Source organism: Staurois parvus, unplaced genomic scaffold (assembly GCF_062004578.1).
Source record: "Staurois parvus isolate SC_StPar_1 unplaced genomic scaffold, SC_StPar_1.0 ptg000238l, whole genome shotgun sequence".
Taxonomy (NCBI): Eukaryota; Metazoa; Chordata; class Amphibia; order Anura; family Ranidae; genus Staurois; species Staurois parvus.
This window is the reverse complement of record NW_028318034.1, coordinates 2,134,882-2,147,500: the sequence shown is the minus strand read 5'-3', so window position 1 is coordinate 2,147,500 and position 12,619 is coordinate 2,134,882. Positions and strand designations below refer to the sequence as shown.

The 12,619-nt window shown below is 40.8% G+C and overlaps 1 protein-coding gene across 1 annotated transcript in view; it reads left to right on the top strand.

The window, feature by feature from the left end:
• Positions 1-12,619, top strand: part of ANOS1 (anosmin 1) — a 243,197-nt gene that overhangs the window by 165,702 nt on the left and 64,876 nt on the right. The window contains exon 6 of the mRNA XM_089680281.1: positions 2,904-3,033. Coding sequence (XP_089536407.1) covers positions 2,904-3,033 — 130 coding nt within the window. The remainder of the gene's footprint in view (positions 1-2,903; positions 3,034-12,619) is intronic.

The window sequence follows — 12,619 nt, the reverse complement described above, 5'->3', positions numbered from 1 at the left end:
CTACTGTGTTGTTTTCTGCCATCAGCAGGGCAGGTCATTAATTAGCACTGTTTCATCTGTCCTGATGATTGAATTTACTCATGTGGAGCAAGTCATATCAATTAGTATTGATAAAACTCATTACTAATGAACAAAACCTACTGAGCTTAAGACATAAGCCCTTTAAAACTAGAGTTTTTTACAAAAGGTAATTTGGACCCATGGTAAATTAATGTTAGTAGGGATCTCAGTCAACTCTATGCTGTCATATGTATCCCATGGCCAGTCCACGTGTCAGCTGATCAATAAATATGTGGTGTTTTTTTAGATAGAATAAGTACTATGGTTTATAATTGAAGCTGATAAACACTCCTTACAAAGGGTTAATGTTAGTTAACATGTGCTGGGCAGTGAAGAAAAATAGCACAAATGTAGAATTGTAAGGACTCCACAGTACTGGAACTGAAATGACCTGGTATGGTTTCTAATCTACTCGCTTAATCAAACAGATACATTAAACTAATGGAGTCCTTGCACAGTCTTTCTTATAAATCCATTGATTCCTAGCCCCATCCTAGATGGCCAAATAAAACACATTTGTAGGAGTAATGCTTGGATGGCGAGACTGAAATAATAAATGGAAGCCATTCCAATAATACTGCTTAGTTTTATACATAGTAAATGATCAATTATGTGGTAAGGAAAACAATTTAAATGTGTATAGAGCTACACAAAAGAGTATTTGAGCCTGTTATATGGGTTATAAATATACATGATCCTATGCATTTTTTTACAACAATTTTAAAAGGAAACTTATGTTTTATTGATGTTGGACAAAGCAAACCGCAGCTGTTTAACTAATACGTCAGTGCTGATCCTTATAGAAATGAGGTACAGCATTGAGCAAGGTTCTTTGTTAAAATATAGCAAATGTGCATCACCATTCGACCATCACTAAAGGCTCACTCAGGTCAACTTGTCAGGTTTTTGACTGTTAAGTGTGGTCAGACTAGTGGCATATGGTTTCTGATTGGTTGCTACAGGCTACTGCAGTTTGCCAGCCATAATTTGGATTAAACTGTCTTCCCCTGACAAAATATTTGCAAGCAATATTTCAGAAGTGAGCCTGTTGCCATAACTGAACCAGGAGGGATTTAATTACAACAACAATAATGAACATAAATATGCTTTGGAAGTACATGTTATTCTTCCTAGAGGGTTCTCCAACATATGGGTACATTCTTGTGACTGATGAATGATTGTTGCTTTTTCCCAATGAAAAAGGAAACAGCTCCTTCAGTGCACATGTCCATACTCATCATCACCTATCAAGGAACACAACTGTGGCAGGTCCAGCTATAGCAAACAGTTCTCCTATTATAAGTTGTTGTCAGTGAGAGTTCAATACGATTATGGACAGCCTTATAAGCATAATAATATTATTATTGCACAAAACCGTACAAAGTATTACACTCAGGGCCTATATAGATCACAGCAAGATTTGCATAAATACACAAAAAATTAATAGGGTTCCTATGCAAAACAATAGTTTAATACAAAAGGAAGCACAGAGAGTAGCCATATTGTTGATAATAGTTAAAGCATAAATTCACTTTAAAAAAAAAATGCACATTTTTTTGTAGGAGCCTGGAAAGCATTGCAGTGCAAGACTCCTACAGACTGTCAGAGTAAGCTGTATGAGCGCACATCGTATAGGCAGGTAGTTTCACAAAGACAGGAAGAATCTATTGAGAACTACAAGCCGACAGTGTCAAAGAATGTCAGTACTTGTAGTTCATTCGTTCATAGAACTCTGTAAATGAATGATGTTGCCATACGGGTGGAGCCCCGCACAGCCGCTCCATTTTCAAATAGGGACAGCAGGTACGGGGAGAAGATCCCCCGCCTGCTCTCACAGAGAATGGATCGGGGAGCAGCTGCAGGAGTGGGCATGTGTTACATGTTCCACCCTAAAATTGGGTGGAACATGTATTATGTTCCCAAAGGTTAACCTATACTTTATGTGATAGAAAAATCAGGTGATAGAATTAAAGGAGTGATAAATCAAACTTATGTGACTTTCTAAAAAGGATCAAAGCCAGGATTTATTTATAATATAGTAGATAAATATTGGAGGATAGGTAAATTGCTGATGGCATGCACAAAGGTGTTCTATATGAAAGATGGACCGCAAAAGAGAAGTCCTGGGAGCAGGAGTCAGAAATATTAATCAGAAGAAAGACACATATGAGAGAAGAAAAGGTTCCGGATGGGTGTATGCATAGAAAACCAAAGCAATGTCTGACAAAGAGGAGCCATCCATGAGTACTTTTGTTATTTTTTGTCAGTTGAGCTGCAGGATTCATAACAGATTGGACACTGACAGTTTTGAGTGGATCAAGAACCAGAGTTATTTACTAGACAAGAAGGGATATGGACCAATACCTCAGTGGTAACATTCATAAGAAATAGTTATATTATCAACTTGGATGGATAATGGTGGGTTCAGTCATTTCAGTACCTTTTTTCTCTTTGGCATTTTTTTCTGTTTATTCTAAAAGAGATTTAACAGAGATCCTGTCTTATTTAAATGTCTGTTTGTACTCATAAGTGTTTTTAAACATGCATAAAGGTTTATTTTTTTATCCTATGCAGCTCTGGTGATTAGTAACTGCTTACATAGGAGTTTGTGCAGTGTAGCAGCTGTATACCACACATATGCTGTATTGAGCTTCTTTTTCGGGAGTTTTCCTCTGAGATTTACCAGCAGTGTGACACCATTATTCCAGTATTGAGAATTCTCTGCTAAGACATTTAAAAGATGTAACAGGCTAGGCGATGATAACAATCATCAAACATGCAAAGTATAATATTATTTTTTGCTATTTTTGTATCTACTTAGAGTGTGTAATTTTCTTAATCAGACTACAGATGAAAGGATACAACTTCCTGATGTGAGACCGAGCAGGTGGTACCAGTTTCGAGTGGCTGCTGTGAATGTCCATGGAACACGAGGCTTTACAGCACCTAGCAAACATTTCCGGTCATCTAAAGGTTAGTAGTGCGTATAAAGTCACAATGCTATACAGATTGATTCTATGGGGTTGATTTAGTATAAATAATAGGTCATTCATTTTGCAGAGGAATTTGTCCTTAGCTCATTGAATGAGGTGAAGCTGTACTAACTTCCAGCACTCAATCAGGTTTTGTTTTGTTTTGTTTTTCATTTGAAAAAGAGAAAGAGAATTTCCCTTGCTACGTGAACATTTTACAGTACATTACTCATCACTATACCTCTTAACTATCCCTCATTTGAAGGGACTGTCTCTCTTTTGGAACCAAATCCCTCTCCCCCTTCTTTCCTTCTCCATTGTCCCTCTTTTTAGATGGATGTGTGGGCCTTTTTAATAACTACTATACTTAACTACTAAAAATGTTACATTACACTAAACCTTTCACACACACAAACCCTTTTTATTATCACATCATTGTTTAACCGCCTCCCGCCCGCCATATAAGGCAGTGACAGGCGCAAGGCGGTTCTCTCGTTCTGGAAGGAAGTCATATGATGTCCTCCCACTCTAACTGTGCATGCCCTGCTCCGTGCAGTGCAGCGATCAGTGGTGCCGAGGGACACATCGGATCACTGATCAATGGAAAGAGCCGAAGATGTCGGCTAGGTCATGTGATCAGCTGTGTCCAATCACAGCTGATCGCATGTAAATAGGTAAATGCCGGTTATCACTCACAAGCTGTCACACCTATCAGTGCCGCCTATCAGTGCCATATATGAGTGCTGCCTTTCAGTGCCCATCAGTGATGCCTGTCAATGTCCATCAGTGCCACCTACCAGTGCCTCCTCATCAGTGCCCATCAGTGCCACCTATCAGAGCAGCCTATCAGTGCCCATCACTGCGGCCTCATTAGCACACATCAGTGAAGGAGAAAAATCACTTATTTACAAAATTTTATAACAAAAACCAAGAAAAAACTTTTTTTTTTCAAAATTTTCAGTTATTTTTGGTTTGTTTAGCACAAAAATAAAAAACCCAGAGGTGATTAAATACCACCAAAAGAAAGCTATATCTGTCTCAAAAAAATGATAAAAATTTCATATGGGTACAGTGTTGCATGACCACGCAATTATCATTCAAAGTGTGACTGCGCTGAAAGCTGAAAATTGGCCTGGGCAGGAAGGGGGTATAAGTGCCCAGTAGGCAAGTGGTTAAAAAGTCAAAGGAAACACTGTGATGAAAAAAGTACTTTTGGGTTTAGTCAATCATTTTTTTGCACATTAATTCTTCACAGGTCATATAACTGGGGACATGGTAGGGAGTGTGTAATCCTACACAGTTGGTGCTAATGGGTGTTCCTCTTTCTGATCTACACAGCTGTGGCAATATTAACTTACCTTTGTTTATATATCCTTGGCAACACATGTAATAATGATCATAGAACATAAAGAACACAAAGCATATCACAATATATGGCATGCAAAACCAAGTCCCTGTAATTCAGGGGAGGAATGGGCTGAAGGGCATTTGAAGACACTTTACTATTCAAGAATTAATACCCACAAACAATGACATGCAAAGCACTAAACAGTCCCAAGGGTAGTCACGATACTCTATGTTTGAAGTAAATGCCCAGGTACTCACCCACAAGGAAATCCATACAAATCCAAAACTAACATAGAGGCACTCACAATCGAAACGGCAGAGTTTTTATTGTTTTAATTTAATTGAACGTGCGTATTAATTTTTGAATAATGCTAACGTACAGAGCTGAAAACCATAGCTTGCCAACCAGAACTATATGTGTGAATGGCATTTTTTTCTGAGAAGGCACATTTTTCACTTATGAATTCCTCAGTCACTGTCAATTCTGTTCTGCCTATACTCTGTTTAAGTACAAGTGACAGTTTATCATCAACTTGTATTTCTAGTTTGAGTTTGTGTAGTAGAATTGTGTCTTAAAGAACAAAGAAAACACAAGATGATTTACGTCATATTTTACATATAAACGACAGTGAGACAAAAATAGATATTCTATTTCTCATTTACCAACAATAAACATTTTCTAGTGTTCTCTCTTGCCCTATATTACTTCATTGTTATTACTTCATTGACGTTACCTTATACTCATATTTCCAAAAGTCATTATGAGTATACTTTACGCTGTACTTCAATGTAAACATTTAGAAGAGAAAGCCTTGCCTAAAGAGAGACACCACAAAATGTCTACTATTAAAGGCCAATTTACTGTAAATCTTGTGTCGTTTTTTTCTTTTGAGACCTCTTTCCCTGTGTCTTAAGATCTTCGGAGTTGAAGTTTAATCTTCTTATATTTTGCCTGGCCCTTCCTTTCCCCCTCATCAATATAATAATGACCTCTTCTAAATAAAGCCTTTCTGTTTTCATTACATACCTAATTTAAGACCTAGTGACATCACTGGGTTTCAATGCTTTTCTATGCAATGCAGGCAGACGAAGGTTGATGGGAGAAAAAGGCAGGGTGATGTACATAGCTTCCTGTAAACATCACAGCACCCTTCCACAATACTTTCTAAAGAGCCCTTGGTCCTGGTGCAAGAAGGGGACTGACTCTTAAGATATGTAATATACATTTTAAAATGCCTTGAAGGGTGGATATTACTCTGAAACAGTGGGAATGCTTAAGCAGGCTGAATTTGCATGCAGACCACCCCAGCATGGGATTCTGACTTCCATGATTGAAATAACTAAAACTGAGTAAATAAAAGGGTTGGGCTGGGACAATTAGGTAGTGGAGGAAAGGGCTATTTGATACTGAGCATCCTCTAACCAGGAAGTGAGGTGGGCTCTCTCTGACTTGACGTATCTCCTAATACTTACTGTTAGAGGCTCAGAGTAAACAAAGTCATTACATGAGAGGAGGGTGTGCAAGTTGGAATGTAAGACTGGAGTTCAGCTTTAACTGTTTTTCACTTGACCTTGCCTTCAAATACCTTTTTGGCCCCTTTCACAAGGGTTGGAATCTGTTCTGATCAGCAGTGGATCTTCTAACAGATTCCCTGCTGATCAGAGCAGAGCGGGTGCAGGGGCGTATTTACCACAAGGCAAACAAGGCATTTGCAACAAGGCATTTTTTAGGGGGGCAGCACTGCCCCCCAGAAGAAGGGACATATGCGGCATAGGCACCAGGTGGGATCCAAGAGGGGCTGCTTGACGGTGTATGCAGAGCCTGACTGTCATTCCCAGGGATGTTCAGAGCTGTGGAGCTGTGGGGTGTCAGTGGAAGGCTCTCTCGGGTGGGGGTGGGAATGGGGCAGGGGTGTTGTTGGTCACTGTCAGGTGGGGGGGGTCTGGTGTTGGTCAGTGTCAGGCTCTCTCCGCCATGGAGGGGGGTGTCCAATTTCTGTGTAGCTTAGGGCAGCACAAAACCTAAATACACCACTAAGCAGGTGGATGACACTTCTTTGTCCTCTCGGTTTCTACAGAGAGGACATGGGCATAGCCCGCTCTGCCCTATGGATGGCTAGGAGTAAATGGACTCTGCTGTCTATTTACATCTGACTACCCTCCAGTCCAATCCGCCTAAATGGAAGTGGACAGATCCCCTTCTGTTTTTTGTTAGCATACTAGATCGGACCCAGTAGTAGCATATTGAAGTACATTGGCCTTCCGATCAGGTCCACCTGACTTGGGCCTATCTGTTCACTCCAGTGCTTTAGACTGGCATAGATCAGCAAGGGTCACACCCTTCATCTCAGGCATTTTCACACATACTTGTACTGTGGAAAAAGAGAGATGGTGTGTGGCCAGGTCAGTTAGAATGCAGTGGACAGCACAATCATATATGGACTGCACAATCATTTATAGAGTATATACTGAGTAATTGATTTAACAGAAAGGTAGAAGCAAAATGAAGTGAAAATATATTTAGTATAACATGTCTTATTGAATATTTATGTATATGACTTCACTTAAGCCCAACTGAAGTCAAAGAAGAAAAACTTTTCTGTAATATAGTTTTACTCTGTACTGAGACATGAATTTCTTTGACTTAATGGTTATGCTACACTTAAGTGGTATCTCCCTATCCAGCAAGAATGCCCTTACTAGTCACTAAGGCAGTCTCATTGGACAGAAGAATGATGATCGTCAGGGCTTGTGAAGTCTGGAAAATATGTGTCCCAAGAACAGAGAGCAGAGGGAGAAATAAGTGAAGTGAATACATTTGTATTTAATCCTCCAAACGTGTACAAAAAAAAAACACTGTTTACATAATTTAGTATTAAAAATAAATACAGCTTCACTTTATTCGCTACGCTAAGTGAGCAATCATTGTAAAGTGAGCATATAGCTGCTGATTCTTGCAGTCCATGTCTATGAGTAAGCCAACCCAGTAAAAACAGTGCATTCCCTGTGTGTCTGATATTTGACCTCAACAGCTGTTGTAGTCAGGCAACTCATTGTAGTAGAAAATTTATTTGATCTCTGTTGGCTAATAACAAAAATATGAAATATCAAACATAGAAATCTGGTAAAAAAAACTGTTTAAAACTTACTCTTTAAGGTAAACACTAAATGATAACTCAAAATGGGCAGCACAGTGGCTAAATGGGTAGCACTTCTGCCTGGCAGTACTTAGGTCATTGTTTCAAATCCCAACCATGGCACCACCTGCCTGGAATTTGCATGTTCTCCCTGTGCCTGCTTGGGTCTTCTCCAGGTACTCCCACACTCCAAAGCCATGCTGGTAGGTTAATTGGATCCTGTCTAAATTGGCCTTAGTATGTGTATGTATGAATGTAGGTTAGGGACCTTAGTTTGTACACCCCTTGAGGGTTAGGGACTGATGTGAGTGTACAATATATATATATATATATATATATATATATATATATATATGTACACTGTGGGAGACCAGATATAGTGAATGCAGGGCCCTGGGTTTAGTAACACTTTCATTAACAGTTAAAAAAAAACTATTTGAATCTAACACATATGGGACTTAGACATATCTTCCTTGGAGTATAACAGGAATAATGATGTCAAAATTTGCCCAAAGTGCTATTGGTATTAAGTGTTATCTAAAATAACACTAACTAGACTTTACTGTGTGTAAAAATTGTTACAACTGCTTTTTAGATTATAAAAAAATATCTATTTGCATATATGAATCTAGGATCCTAAAATGTAACCCTAAGAATGGACTCTCTTATTGTTTATTTTTGTTGTTATATCTACTTGATAAGAAAAAAAATCCAGTTGATTTTCCCATAAATCTTTTGAAATATTAACTTCCTGTGCTATACTTCCTGAGATGAAGTATGAGGGAGAGAAGATGAGCAGATGTCTGTGCCCTTAGTAAGACATCAAAATTAAAGTAGGTGGGCTTGCCAACGCAACTTTGGAACTCAGAGCTAAATGTACTCTGTGTTGTCATGTCAAAGAGTTAGGCAGAAGAACACTATATTTCTGGCACATCAACAGTTATTTTTCTGTGCTTGTAGCCAGGACTGCTGTTAGAAACCATGGGGCCCCATACAGCCAACCTGACAGGCCCCCTTAAAAAAAACACAATTTATTATGCTTCAGTTATGAATGAACACAGTGAATGATTGTACCGATCACTCATTGTGTTCATTTAGGAAAGGAAGAGGCTGGTTAATGTGACATAATTATCGGACCCTTCCCCCACTCTCCATCATGAAGGATCCTATTGTGTGCTTACAGCTGCCGGTGGGGGCCCAGGCAACTGGATGAATCACATGTGCACAGGGAAGGTGATCGGCATGGTGGTCGGGAGGGAGGGACAATTACTGGAACCGATCCCTTGTATGGCTCTCTCTGCTGCAGCTGAAAACTAGTGGGAAAGAGAAGAGAATAATCGAGCTGCTGATGCTGCAGAGAGAGCCATACAGGGGACCGATTCCAGTAATTGTTCCCCCACTGTTCCGATCTCCCTCCCTGCCCACATCTGATTCACCCAGTTGCCTGGGCCCCACTGCAGGCCTGGGCCCCATGCAGGTGGACTGGTGGTACCCCCTTATCCATGGCCTTGCTTGCAGCATGTTTGAAGGAATAAAACATGGAGAACTGTGCATGTATTGCAGAGATGTATGTAACTGTACTACATTATAAGGAGAGTTTTACTGGGGAAAAACAAGTTAAAGTGGTTCTAAAGGCTCAAGGTTTTTACCTTCTTGCATCCTATGCATGAAGGTAAAAAAACCTTCTGTGTGCAGCAGCCCTCCCAGCCCCCCTAATACATGCCTGAGTCTGATCATCATCCAGCGATGTGCACAAGAGCCTCTGCTCTTCGGGGAGTCTCCCTCCTTACTGACTGAGACAGCTCTCAATCACAGCCAGTTAGCCAATGAGGAGAGAGAGAGGGGGCAGATCCCAGCCATGGCTCTGTGTGTGAATGGACACGCAGAGCTATGGCTTGGGAGTCAGCTAACTTGGATGCCTCCATAGCAAGCTGCTTGCTCTGGAGGCACTCAGCAGGAGAGAAGGGCCAGCAGCACTGACAGGGGATCCGAGAAGAGAAGAAGGCTGCTCTGTGGAAAAACCACTGCACAGAGCAGCTAAGTGTAACATGTTTTTTTTAATTGCCTTTCTTGGGGATTCCAGAAGATATTCTTATACAACTGATTTTTTTTTATAATTAATTGTATGTTATTTGTATATCAACCTCTGTGAACAGACTGTAATAACTCTTAATAACACAAAGTAAATCTTGTTTTCAGGAAGTATTTAGCCTTACCCAGTTCAAGTAAATGGCAGGTCAAATGTTAGCATATATCAACCACTTTCTAGCCATTATCTGCTCTCAGAGGCACCAGTTAACTATTAAACATGAACACAACAAAAGAATCAATATATTACTTGGGCAACACTCACTTATCAAGTTAATGTATCCACTAAGGCATTGACTGTGTGCTAGATAGTAAAGTTACAAATGCAGTGAATAGTTGGCTGGCCAGGTGCAGTTATGAAAAAAATATGTAAGCCATCATTCTCTTAAAATCAATCACTTGCAAGTGTCACAACATAAAACCACGTATAAATTATGTGTGTGTCTGGTTATATGGTTATATGGAATAGCTGCTACAAGCTATGTAGGTGAAATGATGTCAAATATAGCCTGACATAGTAATTATTCAAGTGTATACACTGAAAATTTCAAGACCACCAAAAAGTTAGAGGAATAGCAGCACAATGATCAGCCCAATAGAAACCTTAACCTTAAAACAATCAAAATGTAATGATAGTCACCTGTGTCCATGATGAAATCATCACCTATGTACTCTGGGAACTGCTACATGTTGCTCATTGCAAGGCCTCTACAAGTAGTGAAAGCTGTGCCAAGTTTGTTGGAATGCCACTTAGTAGTGTGACAGCTGCAGCCTTATCTAATGTCAGGGACCTGGACTCTGCCACAATGCACCCTTATCAAATCTACTACTGAAGATGAACCTGTTGTTTTTGTCATCCCAGAAAGCCTTGACAGATTTTCCAATTGCTTTTTTTTTTTTTTAGCTTCAGGCTATGTTACATTGCTTATGGCAGTTTCATGCACAGTACACTGCCTTCTTCATAATGGTAGTCACTGCAGTTGTGACATATTATAATACTCAGGTCTGGCATTTTGGTAGCACCTAGTAATTGTATTTACATCTACATTTACCCCAATACTGTGACGGGAGGTAGGCAGGACAGAACACACAGAGCAGATGATACACACACAAAGCTTTGTTAAAGAACTGACAGTCACTCAATTGGTGTCTGCAGATAGCGTGGCAGTACCCAGTCTAGGAGAATAGCAAGGAGAGGGCTCAAAATAATTGTAATCCATCCCCAAGGGGGGGCAAAGTTAGCGTCTCTAGAAATTTGTAATCCAAGTAGGGAGCAGAGGGGGAACAGAGTTCAGGAACAGTCGAGGGGGAATAAAACAGGGGCGCATGCACTCACGGCTCCGACAGGGATGGTTCACAGCAGGCGACAGTCCGGGGGGCGACCCTCCTCAGCACACAGCAGAGGGTCCTAACAGCAGGTACCAGTCCTGAGTACCAGCAGTGTACTCCGTGGGTAACAATGCCCTCAATCTCAGCATCAGTGTCAGTAGTAGTAATAATAATCCTTCCAACCTTAGCATCAGTGTCAGAAGTAGTAATAATCCTCCCAAACGTTGGGTAATGCTGCAGAGCATCAGTAGTGAGAAAAATCCTCTCAATATCCACACCAAAGCAAGCAGTACTAATAATAATTCCCCCCAGCTCAGGGGCAGCAGTAATAGTCTTTTGGGGTCTTTTGCAGAGTGCTGCAGGAGTCTCGCCTCAGCGCAGATCTTTTCTGGCAGCTGCAGAGCGGTGAACTACCCGGGACTCTTCTTAAGGCCGGTATAGAGTGTCACCCTAGCAACCGGGGATGGCTTGCCTCATCGCCCGGCAACGAGGTATGCTCTCAGGAGCGCGGCCTTTGTCATTTGACGAGTGCAAGCTCAGGAAAACCCCTGTGCCCGCGCTGCCCCGTCGGGGCCGTGCGGCATCAGTGTGAATGCCGCGGCTCGAACACCCCAGTGAGTTGCCCACCCTTTTCCCAGCCAAGTGGCTGGGAACGTGTGGGCTTCTCAGCAGGGGACCGCCTCTCTCCCTCTGGCTGCTCAGGAGGGGCAGAGACAGGAGAGGGGGGAGTGACGAAAGTCACACCTCTCATCCTGGACTGCCCGCATCAAAGGGCCATGACAGGATGAGAGGGGGGGGTGGGAGCAGGGGGAAGCTGCAGAGGGGACAGGAGCAGAGAGACAGGCAGCCTGCACACCGTGACACTTACCTTTAAGGATAATGCAGACCTTGAGCCCAGTTGCACAGTTGAGTGACCATCAGCTTTGATCAGCTTTGTAACTTGATAAAGTTTTTGATTGGATGCAGATTCATGTGATTATTTGCTCTAAACTGTTCTTCATTAAGACATGTTACGGTTGGCAGGTCAAGCAGTTGATTGTGGAAATTAGTGGCTAACCACAGGTGGTTTTTGTGATGCAAATGTTGTTGGTGATAAAAACACTAGTGTAACTTGTGCAATAATTTGCTTTCAATGTAGGTATATACCACATAGTTGAAAATAGTCCCCTTGGTGACACCATTTTATTATTCAGGTGCTCATGATTCTCTTTAGACTGCTTAAATTCTGGTTTACTTATCCCTACTCATTACCATAGTGTTGAATTCAGTGGTCTTAAGCACAAGTAATAAGAATTCTCTTCATGAATGTGCAAAACTAATGTGTACTACAGTCACTTTTCACTTGTACAGCCATACCATACAATGAATGGACTAAACTTGAATGCACATGACGCCAGTTGATATTGTCCAATCAGCTTACGCTATTTCTCCTGGAAGGTTCGACTAGCATTCAAAAATATAGAATCCTTCTGATTAGAATCTATCCAATTCGATAATATATTGAATATTGCAAACTACTGGAGAAAATGTTAAATTTTTCAGATCCACCCGGACCAAAGGATATACAAATGGAATGCCGAAAATACGAAATGAATACCAAAAAACATATCAGGTCAAATTAACAAATATGGTGAAACTAAATTCTTGAAAGAACGAATGCCTCCAAAACAAAACAAAAATTTCTGG